A 20,335-nucleotide genomic window follows, 5' to 3' on the forward strand; every position below is an offset into this window, starting at 1 on the left:
GGTTTCCTCAATTTTTTTAAGTTAAGTCAACTTATCACTTTTACAGTGTTGTAATCAATGGTATTATTAGGCTATTTAATATTTCCATGAATTACATTTCAGATATCTTTGCTTTCATTAGACCTATAGACTGAATCGTTAAATTTTTAATCATAGTGTTTCTATTATGACAATTCAAATATAGGCAATTAAATATAGAAATATTATAGGCTAAGTCCTATAATTATTTTACATTTCAGATTAATCTCTTTTAGGATTCTGTTTTGCCAGGTTATTAATTTCTTTCGAGTAAATTGTCCAAATAAAAATTTAAGCCTAGTATTTTAATGACACTTTAAAAAAAAAAAAAAAAAAAAATTAGCCTAGACTAAATATTAAGTCATTCTATGAAAGTTTATCCGGAGTGAGGGACATTTACCTCTCTTTGAACTATTTGACATTTGTGCAATAACAGCTAAACGAGCAAATGTTTATTTCTTATAATGACGCAATGGCTGATGTAAACATAATAGGCTACGCTCCATTGTTTCCGTTTTTTAAAAATAATTGATTTAGCCCACGGTAATACTCATTTCACTGACGTTTTTTCGTAACAATAATAATATAATATAATACTTAATGATCATTGAGTGAATAAGTGAAACACGAAATGTGTCGTCACGCCTTTGTGACGTCGCGCGCTTTCGATTTCACTTTCTCGGTTATTGCGCGCGGAATTTCTTTCCCACATTCCTCTGCAAGAGTCAAAGTTCACGCTCTCACGCAACCTGCCCTTTCTACACCTTTAAACCATTGAACTTAAATAAACAAACAAAACAAATAAAAAACAGCCTACCCTAGAAATTCCTAAATTGAATGAATGAACAAAATACACATTATAGTAGCCTAGTAAACTGTATAAAAGTATACTGCCATGTTTTATTTATTTACGTTAGCTAAGGCAACTTTGTTTGTTAGTCTATGTGGGTCCACACTCTCTTTTTCATGTTATTTTTCACTATTTAGAATTCTGTTTATTCTAGTGTAATGTATTTGTGTTTATTATTTTTGCACATATAGATCAGTGTAGAATAATTCCCGTCCAGTGAGACTCACACTGACTCAAAAGCCTTTCGTTCTGTGGTTTACCTGTTGCTCAGGTGTGCGCCGTTACAACTGGAAAGTGAAATGTCAGGTGCAATTCCCGAAACGCGAGCATATAAACGGCGGAGGGCATGGAGGAGAGACGAGATCTTCCAGCAGCAGCAGCAGCAGCAGCAGCTCATCAGCGGATCAAGCAAGTCTTCTGGAGAACACGACACGATGGACCTTCGTTTGGTGCAGCTCTGCCTTCTTCTGTCAGCTCTGTGTTTCAGCTCCGTGCTGAGCTGCAGATGGATAAAACACATGTTCCAGCACCACCACGGAGTCTCTTTGGATCTGATCAGAAAGATGGTGAGTTTGACTTTTTATTTATTCTTTATTAATATTAATTTATTAATATTTTAATTATTATTAATTGAGAGACTAGGTGGAATATTTGTACTTAAAAGATTGCAATTATAATATTTGAACATTTAATAAATTATAATTAATTGAGAGACTAAGTAGAATATTGGTACTTTAAAAAATGTATTAAATATTTCAAAATGAATATTTACTGGAATACTTCATCGTCATATTCATTTAGAAAAAAATACTTTAAAATGCATCAAATATGATCCATCTGGCTTTTGAGGAACATTGATGTTTTTTCATCTCTCGATCATCATTGCATTGCATTGCGTTTTGAAACTACAGAGCTTCGATCATGAAACTAAGCGTTAAATATCATCTTAGTATTGTGGGAGATATGGTGTGATCATTGATATACTTTTCCTTCATATAATATTAATATAATATAAACATTTAACTTAAACTAACCAAATGCAGTTGCAGCTAACCAGAATATTTAGAAACTTTGAAACAAAAAGTTCAAGTCTGAATCTGCTCAAAATGATCTCTTTATTAAATCTGTTTCTGAATATAGGGTGAGAAAATCCATAATGACCACGAGGACATCAACCCAATCCCATATGAGCTGATCAATAACCACAGAAGAGCAGAGGTTGGTAAAAATTATTATTATTATTTAAAAAAGACTGTTGATTATGAATCTATACTCATATATCTATCTATATCTTTGGTTTCTTCTTCTCAGCCCGAGAAACAGATCGTGTTCGTCATTCAGGCTCTGGTGGAGATCACTGTCCTCTTCGACGATGCCATCGTTCCTTGGAATGCTAAAAAACGGGAACATTTCTTAAATGTCATGCATGAGGAGATTAAAGGACTGCATTCATGTGTGAGTACAGTGTGTGTGTATATACATATATATATATATATATATATATATAGATATATATATATATATAATACCACTAACATCAAGCCAGAGGAACTGATTGATTTCTTTCTCAATGCAGGGTGCTTACAAAATGAAGAGGAACAAAAAGCTTCATCTGTATTTTGAAAGACTGAGACACATGACAGAACTGAACACGGTGAGATTTTAATATATAGATGAATCCTCAGCTGTAAATGTGGAAACTCATCTAAATGCTGGACTAACTGTTGTTTTACTCTTTCAGGAGGATAGAGATCACAGCTGGGAGATCGTCAGAAACCGGGTCATAAGTTTCATGAACCAGCTGGAGTTCTTCTCCGTCCTCACTCACGTTTAATAACTGGACCTCTTGAAGCCTCACTCCATTTACAGAAGGAAAAACCCCCAAAAACAAATCAGTGTTGTTAATCAGTGTTTACACTCCTTTTTTATAATGTTATTTTATACAGCTGTATGCAGTGCTTATTTATTGTTGATGTGATTCCTTATGTTTTTAGATGTTATTTATATTATATATACTACATACTTGAATAAATTATTTAGAATGATTATTTATATTATTTTATTTGTGTAATTTAATATATTTTATACATTACGATTTTGCATACTAATATCTAAAGATTATATCCTTATTTATTAATTTATTTTCTTTTTTAGCTGTTACATAAAAATGTAAAAATGAAGTGATTACAATAAAAAAATACTTTTTGTATTTCTGGCATCAAATAAAGAACTTGAATATTTTAATACATTTTGTGAATTTATTTATGAAATATAGAAAAGGGTAGAAAATCATTTTAAAAGTTTGCAGTACACTATATGACCTTTCAAATTTGTACAGATTTGAAAGAAATAATTTTAAAATCCCAAGTTCATTACTTGATTGGCACAGGTCTCACCAATGGATCCTCTGCAGTGAATGGGTGCCGTCAGAATACAAGTCCAAACAGCTGATAAAAACTATCCACACCACTCCAGCCCAACAATTAAGATCTTATAAAGTGGAAATGAGAAGAAACTATCACTAAGGTGTATAATTATGTATAGAGGACTTATATTTCAGCTTTTTTTTATAAAACAGGCAGCTTTTCACTTCTCAAGATGTTAACTGATGGACTGGAGTGGTGTGGATTATTGTGATTATAGTGACATAAATAGCCATTTTGTCACTTGAGGTGTTGTAGGATGGTTTCTGACGCGTGAGATCCAAACAAGAAAAATCGTCCTCCAAATACTGCTTCACCAGATTTATTCATCACACAGCTCGTAGAGGTCATTTCAACTCACAGCTCCTCTGCACAGTGCACATAAAATCCCGTTGGATGCCTTTCCATATTTACCTCCAGAAACGGTCAAAAAATGTTATGCTTCCCTCTAATAACACCAGTGATGGGAATAACGGCGTTATAAATAAACAGCGTTACTAATGGAGTTATTTTTTTCAGTAACGAGTAATCAAACGAATTACTGTTTCCCCTGTTACAACGCCGTTACCGTTACTGACAATAAAATGCGGCGTTACTATAATTTATTATCAGTGTTGGGCACCTTACTTTAAAAAAGTAATTAGTTATAGTTACTAGTTACTTCTCACAAATAGTAACTGAGTAAGTAACTCAGTTACATCATTATAAAAGTAACTAATTACCAGGGAAAGTAACTATTGCGTTACTTTAAAAAAAAAAAAATTAAAATATGTCAAATAACTTGGATGCCCCCAATATTAAATATGTTAAATGAATGAAATGGACACTAAATAGAATAAATTATTATTATAATACATTGTACACTAATCTACACTATTTTAATGTTACTGTGTGACAATGTGAGAGACACCTATCAAATTCAATATATTATTGTAAATATTATCAACCCTCTATGGAAACCTTGGCAATAGAATTGCCATTGGCTAGTAAATTTTGTACCATTGGCTAGTTTACTCACCAGACTAATATTAATTATCTGACATACTATTTTATATCATATACAGTGTGTGTGTGTGTGTATATATATATATATATATATATATATATATATAGGCCTATATATATCTTATGTTTGTAAAATGGCACAGTTTTTTTTAAAGTATCTGACACTTAGCATCAGTCAGTCAAGCATTATAATATGATATTATAATAATTTAGCATTGTATGATAGAACTTTAGTAATTAGAATAACCATGTATGAATGGATTTTTGTCATGTTGACTGAACTTAGGACTGGTGGTGGTGCTTAAGATATTGTTTGTCATTTAGTGTTCCTATAAAAAGGGGGGGGGGGGGGGCTAAAAATAATAGGCTAATGATAAGATAACAAAACTTCTACGAATTCTACTACTAATAACAATATAAAACGCACTAAGGATTAATAAACTGCTGGGTTCATGAATATTAATCACGTTGTCTGCATTCGCTCAAATTGATTTGCTGAAATGAAAACAGGGACGATAATAGGTGAGCGCCAGCCAATGAGATTGTCGTTTGCGCATTAGTTCCGCCCACTACAAGAGAACCCGGCAGTTCTTAAAAGCTGAAGAATTACAAAGGAACTCCGTTATTTTGACAGGAAAATACAATAAAGAATATCGTTTACATGTAGCGCGTCAATTCTGCCTGTCTCTCGCTCTGTCTCTTTCTTTGCGTGCGTGTATGTGAGACAAAGCGACGGCGAGGTGTGCGCCTTCACACTAGAGTTCACGGTACGTCAAATACAGCTACACTGCGCATCCATTCAGATGAACTGAAAAATAAAATTATAGTAAGTGTTTATAGGAACACTAAATGACAAACAATATCTTAAGCACCACCACCAGTCTTAAGTTCAGTCAACATGACAAAAATCCATTCATACATGGTTATTCTAATTACTAAAGTTCTATCATACAATGCTAAATTATTATAATATCATATTATAATGCTTGACTGACTGATGCTAAGTGTCAGATACTTTAAAAAAACTGTGCCATTTTACAAAAATAAGATATATATAGGCCTATACACACACACACACACACACACACACACACACTGTATATGATATAAAATAATATGTCAGATAATTAATATTAGTCTGGTGAGTAAACTAGCCAATGGTACAAAATTTACTAGCCAATGGCAATTCTATTGCCAAGGTGCCCATAGAGGGTTGATAATATTTACAATAATATATTGAATTTGATAGGTGTCTCTCACATTGTCCCACAGTAACACAGTAACATTAAAATAGTGTAGATTAGTGTACAATGTATTATAATAATAATTTATTCTATTTAGTGTCCATTTCCTTCATTTAACATATTTAATATTGGGGGCATCCAAGTTATTTGACATATTTGAATTTTCTTTTTAAAGTAACGCAATAGTTACTTTCCCTGGTAATTAGTTACTTTTATAGTACTCATATACTCAGTTACTATTTGTGAGAAGTAACTAGTAACTATAACTAATTACTTTTTTAAAGTAAGGTGCCCAACACACCTGACTTTCTTACTCTTTGCCTACCTATATACTCATTAAGGCCCACACTCTATCCAAGGGTTAAAAAGACATTATGGCACTTACACCCCGGCCCCTAATTGTACATGGCAGGTAGACATTACAATTCAATACAATATTAATAAGAAGAGCCATTAAAGCCCAAAGCAACACTTTAAACTTTGCATTAATCAGTCCTCTGTAGGTAGAAATGAAACGGTCTTTGCAATCAGTCCATTACATTTCCATGCTGTCATACAACAGACAAAGCTTTGTCACAGGTCTCTCGAGTGGTTTTAGTTTGTACTCGCACAGAACGTACGAGTCCATTTTTATCTGCAAAGACTTCCAGAACTCGTCCCATCAACCAAGATCCACGTGGAGCTGTAGAATCCACAATGACAACAATGTCACCAGGAACAAAGTTTCTCCTTTCCTTATTCCATTTCTGCCGATCTTGAAGCAAAGGCAAGTATTCATTTGTCCATCTTTTCCAGAATAAGTCACACATATACTGGACCTGTTTCCATCTCCTCTTGCTGTATAATTCAGATTTGTCGAATAGTCCAGGTGGTAGCACTGGTTTACATTTCATCTGAAGAAGGTGGTTTGGAGTAAGTGGCTCCAAATCATTTGGGTCACCTGACAGCTTGGTTATTGGGCGATCGTTCAGAATGGCCTCAATTTCGCTCAGCACAGTATGGAATCCTTCATCATCCAAAGTTTGCTGATGTAAGATGGAACTCAAAATTCTTTTGAGCATTCTGATCACACGCTCCCACACTCCGCCATAATGTGAACCTCCCGGAGGATTGAAACTCCACTGGACACCTTTCACAAGCATTGCCTTATGAATCTTGCTTTTATTCCATGAACTGAGCATTTCCTTTAACTCCCTTTGAGCTCCAACAAAGTTCGTACCATTGTCTGATCTTATGCGAGTTACTTGCCCTCGTCTGCAAATAAATCTTCGTAGAGAGTTGATGCATGAATCCGTGTCCAAAGAATAGGCGACTTCCAGATGAACTGCTCGACTTGCCATGCAAGTAAAGATGACTCCATAACGTTTTGCAATGGAATGTCCTCTTTTAACTTCCACAGGACCAAAATAATCCACTCCGACATTTGTAAATGGAGGCAGATCTGGAAGGAGTCGCTCCTTTGGCAAGTCTGCCATCTTCTGCTCACTCACCTTAACTCCAAAACGTCTGCAATGGCCACAACTAAATATGATCTTTCTGGCAGCTGCGTTACCCTTAATGATCCAATATCTTTTCCTCAGCTTGGAAAGCATATGATTTCTTCCACTGTGGCTTAACTGTTGATGTATATGCCGCAAGATGAGTGTGGCAATATGCTGATCCTTAGCCAGAATAATCGGATGCTTTCTTTCCTCAGGCAGAGCAGAATTCCTCAATCGTCCTCTAACTCTCAAAAGACCGTCTTGATAGATAGGATCCAATTTATACAACTTGCTGTCTCTTTTTATATTGAAACAGGTGAAGACGACAGAGCAGCAATTTCCTTTCTGAACTGCTGCCGTTGACTGAATGCAACAATAGCTGCTTCAGCTTCATTCAGGTCCTCCAAAGTTAGATTTGGTGCGATCACAGAGCCTGTTAAATTTTGAAGCTCTTTCTCTACCTTCTTTGAAGAATTTAATACACTATAAGAGTCTACAGAAACTTGAATTTCCTTCCGCTTTTGACTCCGTTGTTTCAGAATTTTCTTTAACTTCAAGAGCCAAGCAACAGCAACCTTCAATTTGGTCCAGTATGAAAAACGAGTAATCAGTCTATGAGTAGCATTTGTTGCATTTGGCATTTCATTTACAATGGTACTATTTACACACGTTTCTCTTTACCTCAGGATCATCCCCTTTAAGAGAATCAAATATTTGCACTGGCCATTCTTCCACTGGTTTCCACAGATAACCTGGTCCACTGATCCATTCTCTGTTTGTTAACAGCTGGTCTACTTTCAGACCCCTGGAACAACAGTCTGCTGGATTTTGAGATGTAGATATGTATCTCCACTGTAACGGTGTTGTAATTTCTCTTATTGCAGAGATTCTGTTGGCCACAAAGGTAAGAAAACGTTTGTCCTCATTTTTTATGTATTTTAACACAGACGTACTGTCTGTCCAGAATACTGAGTCCACCAATGGAAACTGTATCTCTGCCCTCAACATTTTGTCCACTCGAGCAGCAAGTACAGCAGCTGTCAATTCAAGACGTGGAATGGTTACTTGTTTCAAAGGTGCTACTCTATCTTTGCTGAGTAGAAAAGTTACGTGGACATCATGATTGGTCTGCATTCTAAGATACGTTACAGTGCCATATCCAAGTGTACTTGCATCTGCAAAATGATGCAGCTGAACGTTGGTAGACTTGTCCATCCCTGTTGGTTTTAGACATCTATCCACCTTGAAGTCTGCAATCCTCTCAAGCTCTTTCAACCATAAAGACCATTGTCTTTGGAGATTTGAGGGTAGCGGATCATCCCATCCACATCTTGTCCTACATAGCTCTTGCAGAAGAAATTTTGCTGTGAGAGTGAATGGTGCCAAAAATCCTAAAGGGTCATATACAGAGCATACCGTCGACAGAACACCACGCCTGGTGCAAGGATGATCTTTGATAGTCATTTTAAACTTGAAAGCATCTGATTCAACACCCCACACCAAGAGCTCTTTCCATTGGTAGTTGATCCTTGTCTAGATCCGTCATTTTTATACCATGGGCTCAATGTTCTTCAGGTACAGTCTGCAGCACACGGCTATTACTAACCCATTTTGTTAACTGAAAACCTCCTGTTAAACAAATAGCTATGAGATCTTTGATCATCAATATGGCCTCTTCCTCTGAAGCTACGCTTTTCATCCATGTAGAAGTTTGTGTGAATTGTGTCAATTACCTTTTCCGGAAAGTCAGCTTTATTGTCTTCAGCAGTTCTGCGTAGAGCATAGCAAGTACAACAAATGCACGTTCATCCTGTAATCCACGGCTTCTTGCTTTAAATCACCATCTTGCCACCATAGGAAACGAAGAAAATCAGTATCCTCTGCTGCAACTTTGACCTGGTGAAACATCGCCTTTACATCAGCCATAAATCCAATTGGCTCTTGTCGAAACCTCACAAGAACTCCCAACAGTGAATTTGTCAAATTAGGACCCTGTAGAAATTGATCATTAAGAGATGTACCTTTGAAGGCAGCGCCACAATCAAATACCACTCTTAATGTTCCTTTCTGGGGGTGATAAACCCCATGGTGAGGGATATACCAAACTTTCCCTTCATCCTGTTTTAACTGATGCAATGGTACCTTTTCATCATAACCTTGCTTCATTACCTCCTCCATGAAATCTTTATATTCTTGATGGAAAACATTGTTTCTTTCAAATTTCCTTTTTAATCCAATTAAGTGCTGTTTAGCCACACAAAGGTTATTTGGCAAGATGGGGTTTTCCATCCTGAAAGGAAGATTCAGTTTGTCCATCTTGAAGCTCAATTGACTTGCTTACCTTTTCCATAAATGCATGCTCTTCTCTTGACATTTCCTTTTTTTTCAGCAGCATTCTCATTAAAGTCATGATTGATTATATTGTTTACTGAGCATCTCCTCCAATTTGCTTGCAGAAATCCTGTTAACAGTAACATCTGGACATTCGATCTTGTTCCTATTATCCCTGCATCCTTGGAGTGGTCCATTTACAGCCCATCCTAATAGGGTTCTAACTGCATAAGGTCCTTCTCCATCACTGTTCATAACCTCCCAGGGCTCCATTACCTTGGAAGCATTTGCTCCAATCAGCAAATCCACATCAGCAGGAATTTGAGGGATCTTAACGCCTTTCAGATATGTCCATTTATCCAAATCCCTTTGTGCGATAATGTTGTCTCTGGACACAGACAATCTCTCTTGAGTGAAGACTTCCGGAAGACTGTAAAAGATGTCATCGAGAAGGCTAGACACTTCCAATCCAGTCAAAACAGTACTACTAATAGCCTTTTGTTTGCCCATTGTTTTCAAAACAATATTAGTTCTCTTTCCCTTTAATTTCAAACTGTGCATTAAGCGTTCTGAACAAAATGTGGCAGAACTGCCAGGATCCAAAAATGCATACGTTTGAATTACCCTTTGTCCCTTACTGGATTTGACTTGAACTGGTACAATTGATAATGCACAGTCTCCAGCCCTTATTTGCCCACAAGTTTTAAGGGAGACATGTGCACTACTTAGAGATGGATGATTCTGTTCCTGTGTGCCCGTTCTTTCCTTTTGTTGAATATGCAAAATGCTGGGATGCATTTGTCCACATACTGCACAAGTCAAGCGCTTGTCACAATCCTTGCTCATGTGTCCAACACAAAGACAGCCAAAACAAATACCTTTCTCCTTTAGAAAGTTCAATTTTTCTCTATGCAGCTTGTTTGCATTTGTGTACACTGGTCCAGTAAGTGATCACGTTTACAGAACAAACATACAATTTGGGACTTTGATCTTAAATCAGTCTCACAACACTGGATTGATTTACTGTTGGTAACAACCGTCAAAACTTTGCAAAACTGTTTCTAATTTTAGTCTTAGATTGAGATTTCTGTTGTACAGGTTGGGTACTCTGGATATCACCAAATAGATGGATCAGATGACATTTTGACTTGACATTCAATAAATGTCACGATATCTTTGAACTGTGCCTATGATTACGCCTTTCCATTAGCTCGCATGCAACAGTTCTCCACTTTTCCCTTAATTTATAAGGCAACTTTATGATGATGGTTTTCAAATTGCTTGGCATCTCCAGCTCCTCCATATAATCAATTTCTTCCATTACATTACAGCATCCACGCAAAAAGAGAGCATAACTCTGCAATGAATTTACATATGCTGTAAGCATGCAGATGATCACGTATCTAATCCCAGGCCAGCTTTAGGGGTAGTCGTGGCCTAATGGTTAGGGAGTCAGGCTTGTAACCTGAAGGTTGCTGGTTTGATTCTCGCGCTGGCAGGAATTGAAGGTGGGGATTGTGAATAAACAGCACTCTCTCCACCTTCAATACCATGACTAAGGTGCCCTTGAGCTGCCCACTGCTCTGGGTGTGTGCACTTGGATGGGTTAAATGCAGAGCACCAATTTTGAGTATGGGTCACCATACTTGAAAATACGTCACGACTTAACTTGACTTAATCCTCTGACTTTACGAGAAGGCCATCCAAGAACCTTCTCTACATATGCAGCAGCTATTTTGAACTCATTGCCGAAATGTTCTTTTAACGGATGCACTCTGACGCAGAATTATGGTCAATTTGTGGTGCACTGTGAGTTTGCCAAATCACATTCCTTAAACCTCCTTGCTGGGAAGTTTTCTTTGGCATATATTCCTCCGCATGAGGGTTGAGAGTAACTTCTTTGCCACTCATCACAGTTCCTTTATCATAATATACATTCATATCATCTGTGCAAGTTTTGAGAGACTGATGATTAGAATTATTTAAAACAGCAATTTTGGCAGTAGCAGCTGCTATTTCTGCTTGTGAATAAAAAAGGAATGCAATAATTAAAAAATCTCATAAACTTATATTTTATTCACAATAGAATATAGATAACATATCAAATGTTGAAAGTGAGACATTTTGAAATGTCATGCCAAATATTGGCTCATTTTGGATTTCATGAGAGCTACACATTCCAAAAAAGTTGGGACAGGTAGCAATAAGAGGCCGGAAAAGTTAAATGTACATATAAGGAACAGCTGGAGGACCAATTTGCAACTTATTAGGTCAATTGGCAACATGATTGGGTATAAAAAGAGCCTCTCAGAGTGGCAGTGTCTCTCAGAAGTCAAGATGGGAAGAGGATCACCAATTCCCCCAATGCTGCGGCGAAAAATAGTGGAGCAATATCAGAAAGGAGTTTCTCAGAGAAAAATTGCAAAGAGTTTGAAGTTATCATCATCTACAGTGCATAATATCATCCAAAGATTCAGAGAATCTGGAACAATCTCTGTGCGTAAGGGTCAAGGCCGGAAAACCATACTGGATGCCCGTGATCTTCGGGCCCTTAGACGGCGCTGCATCACATACAGGAATGCTAATGTAATGGAAATCACAACATGGGCTCAGGAATACTTCCAGAAAACATTGTCGGTGAACACAATCCACCGTGCCATTCACCGTTGCGGCTAAAACTCTATAGGTCAAAAAGAAGCCATATCTAAACATGATCCAGAAGCGCAGGCGTTTCTCTGGGCCAAGGCTCATTTAAAATGGACTGTGGCAAAGTGGAAAACTGTTCTGTGGTCAGACGAATCAAAATTTGAAGTTCTTTTTGGAAAACTGGGATGCCATGTCATCCGGACTAAAGAGGACAAGGAAAACCCAAGTTGTTATCAGCGCTCAGTTCAGAAGCCTGCATCTCTGATGGTATGGGGTTGCATGAGTGCGTGTGGCATGGGCAGCTTACACATCTGGAAAGGCACCATCAATGCTGAAAGGTATATCCGAGTTCTAGAACAACATATGCTCCCATCCAGACGTCGTCTCTTTCAGGGAAGACCTTGCATTTTCCAACATGACAATGCCACATACTGCATCAATTACAACGTCATGGCTGCGTAGAAGGATCCGGGTACTGAAATGGCCAGCCTGCAGTCCAGATCTTTCACCCATAGAAAACATTTGGCGCATCATAAAGAGGAAGATGCGACAAAGAAGACCTAAGACAGTTGAGCAACTAGAAGCCTGTATTAGACAAGAATGGGACAACATTCCTATTCCTAAACTTGAGCAACTTGTCTCCTCAGTCCCCAGACGTTTGCAGACTGTTATAAAAAGAAGAGGGGATGCCACACAGTGGTAAACATGGCCTTGTCCCAACTTTTTTGAGATGTGTTGATGCCATGAAATTTAAAATCAACTTATTTTTCCCTTAAAATTATACATTTTCTCAGTTTAAACATTTGATATGTCATCTATGTTGTATTCTGAATAAAATATTGAAATTTGAAACTTCCACATCATTGCATTCTGTTTTTATTCACAATTTGTACAGTGTCCCAACTTTTTTGGAATCGGGTTTGTAATAATAATTGCGTCCAGAAATAACCAATTTAGGGTTAGGGATTCTCAATTTAGTAGTTTTGGGAGAAAATGTGCTTATTTGTCATGAAAATAACGTCAAAATGCTAATTATTCATCAATAATTATAAGAAATATTTATTTTTGTTTTTCTTTTCTTTGGTTTCTGGGGTGAAATGTGACCCACACATTTCTTTGTTACTCACTCATTACTGACCACAAAATGAAAACAATGTACGACCAGCAGGTGTCACTAAAACATCAACTAAAGAATTATTTGTAACCATATGATTGATTAGTGCAAATTAACCTGGACCGGCTCTTCCATTAATTCACGCAACTCAAAATTATAAGCCTTATGAAATCTATTTTTCCCGCTATGTGAGTTCATCTTTGATCTAGACTATATAAAACCATGCATTTACAAACAGTACATTAAATAAGTTCCCTTACATGTGAATACCTCAGTTTCCTTTTAAACAATATTTCCCTATTCAAGACAATGTCTGCAACTTTATATAGCTAGCACTTCTCATGTAAATATGTCTTCTTATGATGAATCACTTGTTGTGTTACTCATTGAATTTGAATAAATGTAAATACAAATGTGCTGTAATAACACAGTTCTACAGAGACATTCACTGATGAACCCATTATTTGGGAACCAACAAGCCATTATATGGTTTATCTATGATAGTTTAGACACACGCACGCACGCACGCACGCACACACACACACACACACACACACCTGGGCAAGGTCAAGTAATATTTTTAGTTTGTCTGAATGGCCATAAGAGGGCGCACTTTCCCTCCCTACAGCTCTTACAGTAGCTTATTATTAGATAAGACTGAACAGCTTGTATCTTTCTGACAGCCTTTCTGTATTTCTTAGATTATCTCCTTTAATATTTGTATTATCCTGTCTTTCGATTCAAGTATATCCTTAATCCATGTAGTCCGAATGTGATTTGAGACCACTCAGAAAAAAAAGGGATTTTTTTAAACCCATTTAAACAAAACAAAGTTTTATAACTTTTTAGAGTACAGGAAATTTGAAAACAAAAAAATAAAAATACATTTTAGCATTCTGTATTTTTCTAATCAAATAGCACATTTGCAACAGTGACAATGTTAAATCCTTGTACAGACGGTCAGATGTTCTTTGCAGATGCTCTTTCAAAGACTTGACTGGCATACGATCAGAATGAATACAAAGAAAATATACCAAACATTTACCAAAAAAAGCTGCTTTGTGGAAAACACCTGCTATTCACATGCTTATTTTAACAGATATGAAGTGAAAGTTCCCTTAAGCTTTAAACAGTTCCTTACCACTAGTATTTTTATAACCAAATAGAGAGCACCTTGTTATGAATGACTAGCAGAGCCGGTGCATTCACACAACAAACACACTCTAAAAACACCACCACATAATACACAGTACAGTAAAAATGAATATAAACTCTAATAAAAAGTGCAACACAGACAACAAACAAGCAAACAATAAAAACATAAGTTAAACGTATTACAATGTCTAGATGATTGTTATTGTTGTATATGTCACATCCTCAAAAAAAACCTCAAGCCTATAAATGTCATAATTTCTTGCTTTCAAAATAAAAAAGTTAGTTTCATAAGCGTTTACTGTATTCACACACAGTGACGTCAGTCTGCCTACATGTGACTTCTCCAGCACAAACTGACAGTGATTTGGATGCGATTGCGAACATTTGCGTCTGGTGTTGATATCTGAAGATCAATAATCTGACGGATGTGTTTTTCTCACTCTTGGTCTGGGGACTCGACTTCCCACGCTGCATCTGTGTCCCGGGCTAAAGCAGTGATGTCCTCATACAGATCCGCACCGCCACACTGCTCAATCTCCAGCCCCTGGACAGCACAGACACAGAGAGCACACAGACGCTTAGCGAAGACCTTCAAGGACCAGGTGTTTTGTCAAAGTGGTATACTAAAGCAATATGTCATGAGAAGCAGTGAGATTTTATTTCTTAATTATTAGGTTTCATTTATTATTATAACAAGAATAAACAATTTTTCCATCAGGGAAAAAGGTCTATAGTTCATTAGTGTTAGTAAATCATTTCAAATGAAGCTGAAGCAGAATCAGTCGCTGGGTAATAACACACAGTAGTGTTAAATTGCTGAATGAATTATGAATTAGTGTTTTTGAACGAATCGAAGCAGTTTATTTAACAATTCTATGACTGGCAAAACAATGTAACGTGCACAAAGAGTCCCTGAAAACACTAATGTACAAAATTACGATTTTTTGTTTCTTGTGTTTCAGTAAAATATCTAAACATTCATAAGATACATTTACTTGAGAGGCAAAATGATATTAGCCTAGTTTTTTAAAATATCTATTAAAATTAAGTGACTTATAAATATCTGCCAGTGGGTGAGAAAAATAAACCTTTTTGCTTATTATATTCATTTAAATGTATTCTTTTAAACTCTTCATTTTCATACTTCATTTTAGGTATAAACTCACTTAATTTTGATAAATTTGAACACCTACCAAAATTAGTGACTTTATGCTTAAACAACAACAACTGCCCTGTGGTAAGAAAAATAAAACTTGTTTCTTTATTTTGTATAAACCAACTTAATTTTGATAATTTTACAAATTTATCAGATTTAAGTGACTTTATGTCTAAAACAGCAACAAATATCTGCTAATGGGGTAAGAAAAATTAAACTTGTTTTCCCTTTGTATTACGTTACTTTTTTTTACCCTATTGGCAGTGCCTTTTTCGGAGTGTCTATTTACACTAAGTGCAAATAGCCCGCCTTGTTGGCAGAGGTTGTTTACACTAACTCCACCCACTAACATGTGATTGGGCTGGTCAACATTACAAAAGACAATTGACAGTCATCAGCTCTAGGGGTTTGACTCATAAAAACTAATTTTGACGCCATCGACTCGGGTTCGAATCTGCCTTTTGGCAAAATTTTTTCTCCCTTTTCAAATTTCAAATCACATCACATCAGAAAAGCATTTATTTTCAATAAAAATGAAAGAAAATAATAAAAAAGTTGAAAATAAAGTAACGGGTAGGGTTAGGGTAGGTGTAGGGAGGGCTTTATTGTCCCAATAAGGTGGCACCCATTTAATAATTTGAATTAAAATTGACACTCAATAAGTTATTGCATACTGTTTTATAATGTACTTAAATACTGAGGTGCAGATAATTGCCACTATTTGCAATGAGTAGTATAAATAGCAGAAAATCCTGCTATTTTAACATAGTGTAAATAGATTCCATTGCTATTTGCACTTACTGTGAATAGCATCCATTGCTAAGAAAATATGCTATTTACACATTTTTCAAAAAAAATTCTTTCAGAAAACAAGACTTAATAACTAATAATAAGTAATTTGCTTCTCGTAAATGTGTCTTGATTTAAGGTTTAAGAAGTTTTAGATATTTGTACTGGAAAACAAGTCAGAAATACTGGGAAAGAAAATCATTTTTGCAGTGTCTGGCAGAGACAAACAGTGAAACGTCCCAGTACACTCTCTAAAAACAAGGTACAAAAGCTGTCACTGGGGCGGTACCTTATCAAATGGTACATCTTTGTACCTAAATGGTCCATTTTGGACCCTTGAAGATACATATCAGTATAGAAGTTGTACATTTTAGTACCTAAAAGGCACAAAAGTGTACTTTCTGAAAAAGGTACCACCCCAGTGATATCTTTTGTACCTTTTTTTCCTGAGCGTGCACTGATGGACTGTTACATTGATACTCTTGGAACGCCACTCGGCCAATCAAATTCAACCAGAATTTGGAGAGGTTAGAAATGTTCCTATTTGTTTTATAAAATCACAAGTATAAATTCATGCATTGTCTATCATAACAGACCATGCGTGTTTTCACTTCCGGAAGTGCATGCAACAATAGCTGCAGAGCTCAGAGCTAAAAACTCAACCAACCGTAAACCAACACAACGACAGTAACAAACTAAGCAAATTAACCAAAACCCTCACCTCATATATGTGATCATCCTCAGGCTCTTCATAAACTGCATCTTCTTTCTTCTCCTGAAACACAATGAGAAACCACTGTTAGATGGCGATACAAATTGTGTGGAAAAATTGTAATGGATGCTTTACATGGAAAAGTGCACATGTCAGTCTGTGGAAATGTTGTGGCCCTTACCAGTCTGTAAAACTGAACCAGAGGAACGACGATGCACAAAATCAACAGTAAAGCCTGAAGGAAAATGAAAACATCCTTGACTTTCGATCTCCTCATGATAGTCTGGGGGTCAGTGTGTCCTGGAGAAGAAACAGAGAGAGAAATACATACAGGTGAAGAAAGCAAGCAAAAAGCGTAGACAAATTGACACCTACTGAACACTTGTAGCTCAGTTCCCGGTCCAAACGTGCTGTTCAGCTTGCAAAAGTAAGTGCCGCTGTCCTCAGTCTCCACGTGGCTTATGAGAAGGGAGGCATTTGTTGTATCACTCTTCTCCTTTATATATATTCTTTGGCTGTTCTTGAGCTTGACTTCAGTCTGGTCTTTGAACCACTCTACACGAGCCGGCAAAGACGGATTCAACGGCACACAGTATATCCTCACAGTCCGACCTGTCTTAACGCCAACAAATCGTGGCTTCTGGAACACATGGATATTTCCTTCAGCTGAAAAGTTGAGATGGATGGAGAGAAAACATGCGAGAAAGAACCGGTTTAATATTGCAAAGGTCATTTTCATGTTACCAGCAGAAGTAAAACAAAGAAACATGCTTTCATTATGGAAGACACTAAACTGCAACTATTCTAAACTGCATGAACTGTTTATTGTTAAAAAAGGATATCTGGCAAATGCAAACTTGTTTTGAAGCAATGGGACTTCCTCTTTCACTCACAGATGGAAAGGAAGAACAACACTGAAAACAAGCCTAAGGCAACTGTAATATGCAAACTGTTATCCTGCAACTGTCATACGTGAAACAAAAATCACATGAATCAATCATAAACTACTGCTCTCCTAACAAATTCCACCCAGAACTAAAAAGTGCACCAAAATGTTGCATTTCAGTACAGTAACTTATGTAAAAGTCAAACACAACAGCAGTTTTTAAGGTCTTAAGCAGTCATATTTACCTGAGAGGTAAATCAGCGCCATGACTGAAGATCCCAGCAGGAAGTAATGCATGATTCTTGATCCTGAAATACAACTCTCCAAGAAAGTGTAGAAGTCAGCGCAGATCACATAGACAGAACAGAAGGAAGACAGCTCCACCAGAGTGAAGGGTGCAGGTCATGAAGTTGCGATGATACGATTCCGTTTCAGAGAAACATGCAAATCGATACACTCATGCATCAAAAGGTGAAGGAGCAAGTGAATCATCTTAATGCAAAATATAAAGACTGATATAGGCTACTTCACCATCTATGTACAAACATGACTAATGTCAATCGTTTATGCATCACAAAACCAGATTAATATCTTGGCTGAAAATTACCAGTATGTTTTCCGTTAAGTTTATAGGCATTTCCTTTAACCCTAAAACAGAATGCAATGCAATGTGTAATTCGAAATACAGGGGAAACCCCTGTGAAGAATGAACATGAAAAATTTCTAAATATTAACATGGTCAGCCTACATTAGGCTGTATTATTACAGACTTTCTTAAGAGTGAATCATACGCTCACAAAAAAAGAAATTAGCCATTGCACATGTTACACACCCACAAAGAGTTAAATGCAAAAGTCCTGTTACATATATTGCTTTCTGCAATAAACAGTCTGAGATTCAGATGTGCAAATAATAGCTGCTATACTGAAAAAGATGTGAACAAGTTTTGCTCAGAAATTGGTAGTAAATGTCACAAACAACTAAACGTGAAAACTTATTCACTATTAAAAATCAGTACATCAGTAAAATACATGCAATGTCAACTACTAGTCATTAGAGTATTAGTAGACTGTCTGCTTAATATCTGCTAACATTTGATGACATTTCACTGACTATAAGTAACTTTGCAAGTACAATCCTATAAATAAAGGTTCCAAAAGGGGTTTTGCAGCAATGCCACAGAAGTAAAAAAAAAAATCGAAAGGTTCCATGGATATTAAAGGTTCCTTATGGAACCACTAATGCCAAAGAAGAACCATTATTTTTAATAATATGTACATGTCAACATCCAGTCAGATGTTTTGAGTGGCCCTCCAGGAGCAATGCTATGTGTACATTAATCTGGATAAATTTAAGAACATTTTTAAATGTTTTCTAAAAGTTGCTCATCCACACTGACACAACTGAAAATGCTCACCTTCCTATGCATGCATAAAATAGCGTGAATGCTTACTGAGATGATCAGACATAATAAAGCTCTCATGCTCTCTTATGACACATTTTATTAACAAATATCCCATCACTCACAGGTGTGTTCAGGTCGCACTTAAAATCAATATTCCATGTACGGTCTAAAAGGAATCATCACCTTTTGCCACAGGACAGCAAATGTTGTACAACATTTATTTTTAGCAACATTATTAAAGTGAATAGCAGGCACAGCAATGTTGGTACAACCATAGATATACATTGAAACAATATGCATCCACTTAGGAGAACTTTTTTTTGCTGGACAAAAATGCTCTCAGTGTAGATGAAAGGCCAAAACAGAGGGGAAAAAAAATGTTTTCGAATTTATCCAGATTAATGTGGACGTAGCCCAAGACTGGAAACCCTTGGTCTATTTTATATTATATTTAATTTATTACTCTCTTTTATTGTTTGCTGTTTCTGATGGTTGCCAGGCTGGATTTTATGGCATCACACATTAACAATAAAGTGTCTTTAATTTCAATGCACAAGTTGGTGCTTTCCATGCGCGTCTGCGGTGCAGTTTGTCACAGTCATTGAGCTGTGTGAAGTATATAACACTCAGCAGCTGTAACCACACTCACTCACGCTCAGCTATCAGTTAAAGTCAGAACAGGCAAGGGGGGCAGAAAAAATCAACAGTACAAAAATAAAACTAAGCAAGTATTATGGGTAACACTTAGAATAGGGAACACTTATTCACTATTAACTACGACTTTTCCCTCAATAAATTCCTAATTTGCTGCTTATTAATAGTCAGTGCGGTAGTTGTCAAGTTTAGGTATTGGGTAGGATTAGGGACGTAGAATAAGGTCATGCAGAATAAGGCATTAATATGTGCTTAATTACTACTAATTAATGGCTAATATTTTAGTAATATGCATGCTAATAAGCAACTAGTTAAGAGAACTTAAAATAAAGTGTTACCGTATTATTAAATATGTGGTTAAATGAGAGAAAACAGTGTTTTCATTGTTCTATGCTTGGCTCAATACCTTAAATAGCCTTGAATGCTCACTACTAGTCCTCAAAACTACCCAAATCAGTCAAACTGG

At 36.4% G+C, this 20,335-nt stretch overlaps 2 protein-coding genes across 5 annotated transcripts; one reads left to right on the plus strand and one right to left on the minus strand.

The window, feature by feature from the left end:
• The first annotated feature begins 765 nt into the window (after positions 1 to 765).
• Positions 766 to 2,746, plus strand: ifnphi4 (interferon phi 4). Its single transcript, XM_058794352.1, has 5 exons — positions 766 to 1,434; positions 2,009 to 2,086; positions 2,180 to 2,323; positions 2,445 to 2,522; positions 2,610 to 2,746. Exons 1-5 carry the CDS (start codon positions 1,168 to 1,170, stop codon positions 2,700 to 2,702), a joined length of 660 nt encoding a protein of 219 aa, XP_058650335.1. The 5' UTR covers positions 766 to 1,167; the 3' UTR covers positions 2,703 to 2,746.
• An 11,131-nt stretch (positions 2,747 to 13,877) lies between these two features.
• Positions 13,878 to 18,304, minus strand: cd79b (CD79b molecule, immunoglobulin-associated beta). Of its 4 annotated transcripts, XM_058793193.1 has the most exons (5): positions 18,056 to 18,298; positions 17,300 to 17,590; positions 17,106 to 17,224; positions 16,934 to 16,987; positions 13,900 to 14,811 (listed from the first exon to the last, which is right to left on the minus strand). In XM_058793193.1, the coding sequence occupies exons 1-5, from the start codon at positions 18,105 to 18,107 to the stop codon at positions 14,704 to 14,706; spliced, it is 624 nt and encodes a 207-aa protein (XP_058649176.1). In that variant the 5' UTR covers positions 18,108 to 18,298; the 3' UTR covers positions 13,900 to 14,703. The 4 variants fall into 4 exon arrangements, with proteins under 4 accessions (XP_058649173.1, XP_058649176.1, XP_058649174.1 ...); XM_058793191.1 differs by having other exon boundaries at positions 17,106 to 17,590; positions 18,056 to 18,304; XM_058793192.1 differs by lacking the exon at positions 18,056 to 18,298 and having other exon boundaries at positions 17,300 to 17,756.
• Between the last annotated feature and the right edge of the window lie 2,031 nt (positions 18,305 to 20,335).

The sequence above is a fragment of the Onychostoma macrolepis genome, chromosome 12, assembly GCF_012432095.1.
Source record: "Onychostoma macrolepis isolate SWU-2019 chromosome 12, ASM1243209v1, whole genome shotgun sequence".
NCBI classification, from domain to species: domain Eukaryota; kingdom Metazoa; phylum Chordata; class Actinopteri; order Cypriniformes; family Cyprinidae; genus Onychostoma; species Onychostoma macrolepis.